General features: G+C 37.6%; 1 protein-coding gene across 1 annotated transcript; it reads right to left on the minus strand.

Annotated features, from left to right (window-relative positions):
• Nucleotides 1–1,738: 1,738 nt before the first annotated feature.
• On the minus strand, nt 1,739–9,956 carry LOC140238610 (uncharacterized). Its single transcript, XM_072318510.1, has 9 exons — nt 9,920–9,956; nt 8,983–9,099; nt 8,253–8,369; nt 7,398–7,523; nt 5,317–5,442; nt 4,072–4,197; nt 3,409–3,534; nt 2,832–2,942; nt 1,739–1,827 (listed from the first exon to the last, which is right to left on the minus strand). Exons 1-9 carry the CDS (start codon nt 9,954–9,956, stop codon nt 1,739–1,741), a joined length of 975 nt encoding a protein of 324 aa, XP_072174611.1.
• Between the last annotated feature and the right edge of the window lie 314 nt (nt 9,957–10,270).

Here is a 10,270-nt window from a genome sequence, read left to right on the forward strand (position 1 = left end):
TAGTCAAATACCGTTTAGTGATTGACTAAACACAGTCACGTGATTGAGGCACATTGGTTAAATTCGCCCATGGGCAGAACATTTTCACGTAACAAATGACAAACGATACCAAACGACTGAACAAACATTTTTTTCACGCAATCGATAGGATAAATTTGCCTATTCCATACAATGTGAAAAAGCAGATTTGACTAACCCATCCTAACAGATAACATGTACCAAACGTTCCACTCTCAGGGTTTGAAATGCTATTTCGGGAGGCTATAAGTCCCTCGACTTCGTCCCGGGACTTATAACCTCCCTCAATAGCATTTCAAACCCTTCGGGTGGAACATTTGGTATGTTCCCTCCCCCGCCAGCCAATGTTGTACGTTTTATCAGAGCCGTAACGGCCAGTGTCGTATATACGGCACTGGTAGCGGCTCTGCACGGGCGCCGCCAACACCACAATACAGACAGTAGTCTGCATGATCGAAATGTGAAGTAGATCGAATTATCCTACGTATTTACTAAAATCTATCTAAACGGGAGTAACAAATCTATAATTCTCTCTCTCTCTCTCTCTCTCTCTCTCTCTCTCTTGTTCATCTGTCTGTCTGTGTGTACTCGTACGAGCTACTTACCATCTTGGCAGTGATCTCCTGTGTATCCATGAGCACAGATGCAAAATGGGTGATCGATGGAGGCCAAACAGGATCCACCATTCTCGCAGATAAAACCGTCACAAGGATTAGCTACGTGCTCTGAAGAAAATGAGTAGAAATAGCTTAAAGGGGTCGTATAGTTTTGGTTGAGACGTAATTTCAGGTTTCTAACATTTTTTATGAAATAATGAGATACCTCTTATGAAATATGAAAGAGCATGTAATTCCATGAGGATCTTAACGTTTATTTGATGAAAATTGGTTTTGAAATGGCTGAGATATCCAAAACAGAGCGATTCTAATAAGTGTGGGACCCACACTTTATTACGATCGCTTTGTTTTACTTTGTTTTTGAATGTTTCAGTAATTCCAAACCCGATTTTCATCAAATAAACTTTGAATTCCTCTTAAAATGGTATGCTCTGTATACTATTTCAAAAGTGTTTTCTTGGTATCTTGCAAAAAGTTAAAAGCCCAATTCTCATCTCCACCAATACTGTATTATCCCTTTAAGTGAAAACTGAAATAGATACGGAATCGTGAAACTTCATCTGTGTAAGTCCGGTATACGACTGATTATTAAAACGGCGACGATCAGTTATCACTTTTTAGGATTAACCTCTAAATACTGTAGATTTTGAAAATTGGAATAGACTGATAGAATGAAAAGAAATCGTATTTATTTCGTTTCATCTTAATTTCTTTCATTTCATTTCCAACAAAAGAATAATCACAGCATAACATTTGCATATTTATACAAATTCAATACAATTTATTCTATTAAATGAAGAAAAATAATGTGTAAGGAAATACTATCATATACTGTGACTTTACTGTATCAAAGAAAAGTTGTTGGTAATAAAGGGGTCTGTTGAACAGCTTGCCTTGTAATTTGCAGTCCCCTCAGAACAATATCTAATTCTTAAACTAGCAAAACTAATGTAAAGTGCTTAAAACAAGGAGGAAAATGTAAAAACAGAGAAAACTTAACAGAATATGTGATTATGATATATATATAATTTATACAGAATGGTCCACTTTCGCATAACAGAACATTTTTTCACTAAGCGAATGGGTGCTTGTTATACGGACCATTAGAAGATAAATTCTCCACTGACTTTTCCACCTGTCATGCCTGTGTTTGTCACTGGTTTCTTACCTTCACATCTCAGACCGTGATAGCCTGGTAGACAATGACATTGTAATCCGGTGTACACCTCATACTCGCAGAATCCCCCATTGAGACACGGTTGTGACATGCATGGATCAGTTATGACTGGCGGTAAACAAAGTAGGAAGTGAAATATGCGTTTCTCAGCCTAAGAGCATTTTAAAAACAACAAGTTAAACATGACAAACAGACTTCTGCTCGGACAATGTTACTGTGAAACAGAAGTTACTCTACACTCAGTTTTGTCTATTCATTATATTGATATGAATTGATATACAGTATCTTAGGTTTATTCATTTTATGTATATGAATATTAATGTGCAATATGTTATATCTATCATCACTACTTTAGCCAGTGTTGACATGCATTATACAAATGAGTTCAGCTTAAATGTATCGTCACAACAAAAAAAAAAAATCTGTTCGTTTAGTACATGAATATTAATATGCAATATGTTATATCTATCATCACTACTTTAACCAGTGTTGATATGCATTATACAAATTAGTGAGTTCAGAATCAGAATCAGAAGAATCAGTCAAAATGAGTCGACAGTAGTGAACGATCGCAACCTCATCTATCTACTTGTCATGAAATCACACTGCCCTGACCAATACGTGTGATTTCTGACTACGATGGGCCATTGATAGATTCTCTATTGACTTTTCCCGTGTTTGTGGCTGGTTTCTCTTCCCTCACCTAACGAACTGTGAAAGTTCGGCAGACATTCTAAGTCCGTTTACACGTCACTTCAGCACACCCAAGCATTAAACCACGGTGTGACAGGCAGGGATCAATTGAAACTGGGGTCACTCAAAGCTACGATTAAAATTTTGTGCGCTCTTGTTTCATCTAGAGCAAGAATTAATACCACAACGCAAGATCGACTTATTTCACGTAAATCCAAGTTAATCCAAAACCTTGTTATTTCAAGTAAATCTGTAAATACGGGAGCTACAAATATAATGATATTTGAATACCCGCATCTAGATATCTTTCTTTCCTTTCTTCGTACCTTCGCACCTCGCACCATGGAAACTGGGTAGACAGTCGCACGCGAATCCTCCGTCAGTTGCATTCCTGCACGTTCCTCCATTAAGACACGGTTGGGAGAGACAGGGATCGCCTGGAACAGATGGGTGGAATGCAGGGTTGAAATGTTAGAGGTACTTGAATATTTGAATGCTGTAAGTGTGGGGGTTATTCCCCTATTTCGGAAATCTCCAGAGGAATGGCAATTGTTCGGTTACTCTTATTCACTGAACTTTATTGTTGGACAGATTTGATGATTATCAAAAAAGGAAATTATAATTTAAGGGGGAAGACTTCTCATGCAACCCTTGGTGTTTCAAATGATGCACATGCCTTATGCAATCCCTCCCAGTTATACACATACTTATGCATTGTGTAATCAGATAAAAATAGTTGTTACACGCACATTAACATGATTGCCATTATATACGTATATGAACATTGGTATATGTATATGATGTTATTATCATGCAATAAAGATAAGTTGCAGTCTAACATCATATGATAACTATGATAAGATTACTTGTTTTTATGTCTTTAAAGTTCAGCTACATTTATACCTGGATGTTCGCACGATGTCCCAGAGTATCCAACAGGACACTGACAGTACCAACCACCGGAGCTTTTGTTCCAACAGGTACCTCCATTAAGGCAGGGTTGGGCGTCACAGTCACTTGGCTGAGTACCTGCGATGGATAAAGATTCCATCGTGCGTTATGCTGGAAGAGTTGTTTGAGGTATTTGTCTTTGAACTATACAAGATACTGAGACAATCAGAGGAACAACAATTTTCACTTTTCAGTATTCTAGGCTGATGAATTGAAATTTGTTTGTTTGTTTTCATTCTTCATCTGAGAAGATGGCTGGATAGCCCATATTCAGCTGCACCAACTGGACTAACATGGGGTCCATTTGAGTGTGAGGCGGGACCACTGCATCAACTGATGTACCCCGTTCTTCGTGATGGAGAAAGAAGCGGGATCTTTTACCTACATGAGTTGCGACTCTCTCACACACAGGAGATTCATTTATGTCCTCTCCGAGGTCAGAGTATTTTGCCTCTTATACCAGATCGGACGGTATGGTTACACACAAACGTTATGATTACACTCAACGTTGCTGAGCTATGACTCTAAAATTAAGTCCAACATCATGCAATGAATGGACACAATTCCCTTTTTTGTATCATTAATACGCATTATGATAACATGATATATATTTACTTGAATGTTCACATGATGTCCCGTAGTATCCAGTAAGACATTGACAATACCAGCTGCCGTAGCTGCCGCTCCAACAGGTGCCTCCGTTAAGACAGGGGTTGGGGTCACAGCTACTTGGATGGGTGCCTGCCGATGAATAAGATTTCATTATCAATGTGTGATATTGGAGGTTGTGAAGAGCCTCCTTTTTAAACTACAACGTGATACACTGCGAAACAACAAGGCGAACAATACGATTTGTTTCTCAGTGTACAAACAGTTTTTGACATTTTTTTGACCAGGCAATTAAAAAAGATAACATTCGTTCGTATCTTCTGATTAACTTGCTCTAATAAATGTGCAAAAATCTTAACGTATAGGCTGTACTTTATGTGCAAATATGATAAGTTTATACTTTTTATCCATATGTTGCTAGACGAGTGTTGACGCTGTGGCGGATTAAAAATAAAAGGGAAATAGGTATTTCAGTTGGTTATCTCTGCTTGCTGAAAATACTTCCATATCTTATGGTTTGTGCTTGCCAGCATTGCGTTGGTCTTAGTGTCATTTATTTTAAAACATTAATTATTTCGTAATTTCGAAAATGCTTTTATCACATGAAGAACTCACGTAAGGAAATTTTTACCCTAACACCTGAGAGAAAAAAAAATATATCTCAAGGAAGCCCCCTGTTATTGTCTGTCATAAATCTGAATATTCCACTGTTGTACAACCCCTCATATCTTTTCGTTCTCTTCCAAAACTTTTCAACCTGTCAACATACTGCTAACTGAGACTCATCTTAGTCATTTGTGTGTGCGTGTGTGTGTGTGAATTATTTTGAATTTTCTAATATAAGTTATATGTTTTGTAGATTTAAAATTGGGGGCTGATAATGGTTGAAGTAATTTGATTTATATAGGGTTATAAAGAATTGATATTTTATATGTATAATTGTGTAATAGAATAGGGTGTTGTTTGTATTCATTGTGCTTATCATAGACGTAATTATGTAATTGTGATGTAAAATGTGTTTGTATTGTCGTGTTCATTTTGTTGTAATGTGATGCCAGTGGAAGCCAAATTTCTATGTGTGACGTAGACCAATAGAGAAATGAATGAATGAATACAAAACATACCATAATCATTTTCACCTCCAGAATATATTTAGAATGGATTTCTGTGGGTATGGGTTTATTGAAAATAGTCCCATCCAACTCTGACGGAAAACACAGCAATAAAGTTGCAATATGAATTATCCGATACCTTCACACATGTGACCGTAGAAGTTTGGTGGACACTCGCACGTGAAGCCTCCATACATATCATTCGTACACGATCCCCCATTCAGACACGGTTGTGATAGGCAATAATCTGTTGGTCCGGATGGCACTATTGTATGAAGGGAAAGTTTACTAGTTTCTTTAGTTTCTCGAAACATGAATTAAAAGAATGCAAACTCAAGGCGGATATACTTTTCACTTTCGTAACATAACATCAAATAGCACAAATATTTACAAAGCCCACTTAAAATCACCAGTTAAAGAAGCGCAATGATCATGGATGCTCAAATGGAACATATAGATTATTACAATAAGTAAACATCACATTTGATGGGAACAAAACTACATGCCAAAGAGCACTACCGTTATAACAAACATGATTATAACGAAATTCTCATTATTAAAAAAAAGATAATAAAATCCATGTCTCAAATATGTAATCTAGATATCTTTTTACACTCTAATGTTCGGCTATAAAGAAATTATTTCAATATAACAAAGGACTTCGTTAAAACGGGAGTGCACTGTAATCTCGTGAGTTCACATGTTATATCGGTGTCTTGTTTAATAAACCTGACTAAGTAATAGTGTAATGCTGCCTTCTTGAGAATTAAGTAATCAATGCTCTATAAGCCGGCATCATATACATAATGAAATTAGTTGGCGAAGGTACAACATTGTCTCAGTATAATACCTTTTGCTTTGCTTGTTTTGTTAAAAATAGTTGATGAAAAAACTAGAAATGTCGCTATGGCGACTGATGCCTCCGCCGTAATGCATGATTCTCCCAATAGGCGTATAGTACAATATCTTCACAATGTGTGATCCATGACAGTTTCACATAACTGGCAAAATATTGAAATGACAGGTTTGTCAGAAATGTCTTGAACTGGGTTTGCTATAATTTTCTAAGAGTGCAGGTACACATATTTGGGGAATTTTGGGGAAGTTTATGCATTGAGTAATTTCCAAGGTACGAAGAAAGAGTGTGATGACGGTACAAAATAGATTTTTTTTTTTTTTTTTTGGGGGGGGGGGCATTGAAACCTGGCCTTTGACCCTTAACCTTTGACCTTTGACCTTCTGGCTGGAAATTTCCCTGAGAATCTCCATTAGGTAATGCATATATTAAGTTTTGAAACTAATAATGCAAGCATTACATATACTAGTATATGAAGGAAATAGTAAAATTTTGAGGAGTTGACCTTGACCTTTGACCCCTGACTATTGACCCATGACCCCTAAATTCCCTAGATAATCCCTGCCAGACAGTACATGCATATGTACCAAGTTCCACGCAGATACATAGAACCATTTGCAAGAAAAGTAATATTGCAACATTTTCACCTAACCTTTGACCTTTTGACCTTTGACCTTATGACATGAAACTCTCTCTGGAGAATCTTTACGCAGTAGTACATGTCCACACCAAGTTTCAAGAAAATACCTTTGGGCATTGCATAGATATGGGGGAAATTGCAACATTTGTAGCATTTGACCTTGAACTTTTGACCTTTGACCTCTTGCCAATGTCACTAAAATCTACTCAACTAATTGTCCCATCATACATCATCCTTGGAACAAGTTTGGTGAAAGCTGCTTCATCCAGCTTTGAGTTATCACGTAAACAGATAAATTTTAGGATTTGACCTTGATCTTTGACCTTTGACCTCTGTCCGATTTCACTGAAAAACTAATCAAGTAATTGTCCCATCATACATCATCCTCCAACAAAGTTTGGTGAAATTTGCTCCATCCAGTCTTGAGTTATCGCGTAAACGGTTACAATTTCATGATTTGACCTTGACCTTTGACCTTTGACCTTTGGCCGATTTCACCCAAAATCTAATCAAATAATTGACCCATCATACTTCCTACTTGGACCAAGTTTGGTAAAATTCCAGTAAATATTACTCATGTTATCGCGTAAACGAAAGCGGACGGACGGACGTACGGACGTACGGACGGACGGACAACCCGAAAACATAATGCCTCCGGCACCACTTCGTGGCGGAGGCATAAAAACCTGAATGAAAACGAGAAGCTTGAGTTTCAATCTAATACCTTCACAGAATAGACCAGAAAAGTTTGGTAGACAATCGCACACGAAGCCTCCATACACGCCAAATGTAGCATTCCGACACGATCCTCCATTCAGACATGGTAGTGACGAGCAGGGATCTACTGATGCTGGTAGTAATGAAATGTTGGTAAAAACGGGAATGACGTTAGTTTCTTAGGCCTACTGAAGAAGCCATAACCAGAATCCCAAATGCCAGACCTAAAACTAAGATCAACTATGATTTCAAATAGACAATTGAAAATTTTACACCTGCGACGTATCTACACATCTATATTACTACGTTTTAACTTTTCAGTGCCCGCTGTTATAATTTTTTTTTTTAATATCTGAACTGTTCATCCCCCGCCATTGTATGGATATTTTCATTGAAGGCATTATTTATCATTTGTAAATAAACAAAAACCCAGCTTTAGAGCTTCAAAATGGTTCTAAAATATGAGTTGGAAAAAAGCAATGTAAAATCTTCAATCAGTATAATCAAGGTTAAGTATTGTTAAGTATACAAAATATCAACAATATGATAGTTATAATAAAATTGTTTCCAGACTAAACCGTCTTTACCATGTTTACACTTATGGTTTAGAAAGAAAATTAGAGATATTTTCCTTACATTTTAGGCTTTATTGCAAATTTTTTAAATGGTAAAATGTTTTGTGACACAGCTGACCTAATATATGCATCAAAAGTGACGACTCAAACATTCTACACGAGCAAATCACTGATCCCGATGGGAAACTATACCTTTTTGGCTTTTTGGAGGGTAGGAATCTCGATCATATCGAAACCATTCCCAAGACTGATGTGATGGGAATCGACAGAGTATTTGTCATTTTTACCTTCACACAGCAGTCCGTAAAAGTTCGGTTGACAATCACACGTGAATCCTCCGTGCGGGTTATGCCTGCACGATCCCCCATACAAACACGGGTTTGAAGCGCAGGGATCCATAAATCCTGGTGGCACACGTATAAAAACATGAAATCTTGCATATTTTGTGAGGCAGCTCGTGATGGAACAAAATGACAAAAACTGCACTCAAACAGAATCGTCTGATAGACTGATGTATTCAATGAGAATATAGCTTACACATTTACAAGAGGAACCATTATTCATTTCGTTAATGATCATATCAATAAGAATATACATTTAGCCTAACGTTACATGAACAAATGTGAGGTATTTTCGTACTTACAAATCGGCTAAATTCATACTGTTACACGGTGAGTACCTATACCTTTGTCTTTTGTTTAATTGATTTACTGTTCCACTTTAAAACATACCAAACTCCCCTTTTAAGAATAACAAATCGTTTTCAGCTCAAATGTGGCATATAATAGTACTGTGATGTCACGATGAGTACACAAGCACAATGTATATGATATCATGACTTGATGATTGCGCGCATGCTCCTCAGGCGGTTGGTTGGTTGATGCCATGAACAGTCCTGTCTGAGATGTCGTTATTTATCACCTTTTGCATAAACCCGCGCAACATGAAGGACATAACAAAACGCCATCCCAGTATAGTTTATGTCAAGACAAGTAAATATGTCGGCAGAATTCTCACCTTCACACATTAGACCGTATGCATTCGGCGGACAATCGCACGTGTAGCCTCCGTACGAGTCGTCTCTGCACGTTCCTCCATTTTGGCACGGATGTGATAAGCAGGCATCAGTTGAACCTTAAAACACACAGGGATAAGATACGGAATATGTACTTACCTTCTTGTGACAAGGGGGGGGGGGGTATCAAACGCATATATCACAGAATAATACTAGCAATGCCCAAGTGTGACTCACTTCATTATATTCCACAAAGATCGTATCAAAAACATAGCAGCGTAAGAGTATAGTATTATTTTTTGGCATTAAATACTCAAGAGAGTAGCCTATCCGATAGGCGTCGGGCTGTATCGATACTAGACTGATCGCTACATGGAGACGGGCGGCGCGAGGGCTTCAGCCCTCGCGCATGTCCGTCTCCATGTAGCGATCAGTCTAGTATCGATGGGGCGTCAGAAATTGTTTCAGCGCCATCTGTGGTATCATTTCGAAACCGTCTAACGGTTGATCACAGTGGCTAGTTATTTTCGTCAAATTTTCTATGTGCTTGTAAATATCTGTAAATAAGTTGTATTACAATGTAAATAGCACCAGTCTGCAAGAATCTTCAGTCTATTGAAGGAGGCAGACTTAATCAGAAGAAGAAGAAGATACAGCCCGACATAGCGATAAGTCTAGTATCGATACAGCCCGACGCCTATCGGATAGGCTATCAAGAGAGTAAAATGAGAAATGCATGTGAACTGTCAAAGATATTCTTCTGTATGAGTGCTGTTTTTTTTTTTATGTACATTGACACAATGACTTTGTAATCTGCACGGGAGATAACCAAATTAATTTTACAAAGATCATGAAAATCTAACTTTACCATTGTATGAGATACATTTACCTGAATGTTCACACGATGTTCCATAGTATCCAGTAGGACAATGACAGTACCAGCCGCCGTAGCTTTTGTTCCAACAGGTACCTCCATTAAGACAAGGTTGAGCGTCACAATTACTCGGCTGGGTACCTGTCAGAAATGGAGTTCCATCATGGTTAATTTTATTGGAAGAGCTACGAGGAGTCTTTTTTTAACGATATTATGCAGGATATCTAGTCAGTCAGAGGAACAATACGGCTTGCTTCTCAATATACAGATAGAAGGGTTTGTTATGTATTATTTCTCGTTCTAATAGTCTATAGTATAATATATATCATATATGATGACAATTTACAAATTAGTACCTTACCTATCCATAAAGCAGAGGTATAACAGTTGTTTTGTGTCATTATCTACAAGTGTTA

This window comes from Diadema setosum, chromosome 15, assembly GCF_964275005.1.
Source record: "Diadema setosum chromosome 15, eeDiaSeto1, whole genome shotgun sequence".
Lineage (NCBI taxonomy): Eukaryota > Metazoa > Echinodermata > Echinoidea > Diadematoida > Diadematidae > Diadema > Diadema setosum.

Bases quoted from the DNA above. Each gene is read 5' to 3' on its own strand.
- LOC140238610 (XM_072318510.1), bottom strand. From the start codon at position 9,956: ATGGAGGTACCTGTTGGAACAAAAGCTACGGCGGCTG. The intron at 5,443-7,397 runs GTATTAGATTGA...TTCATACAATAG, and splicing joins TTCTGGTCTATTCTGTGAAG to TGCCATCCGGACCAACAGAT. The intron at 1,828-2,831 runs GTACGAAGAAAG...ATTGTCTACCAG, and splicing joins CCATGGTGCGAGGTGCGAAG to GCTATCACGGTCTGAGATGT.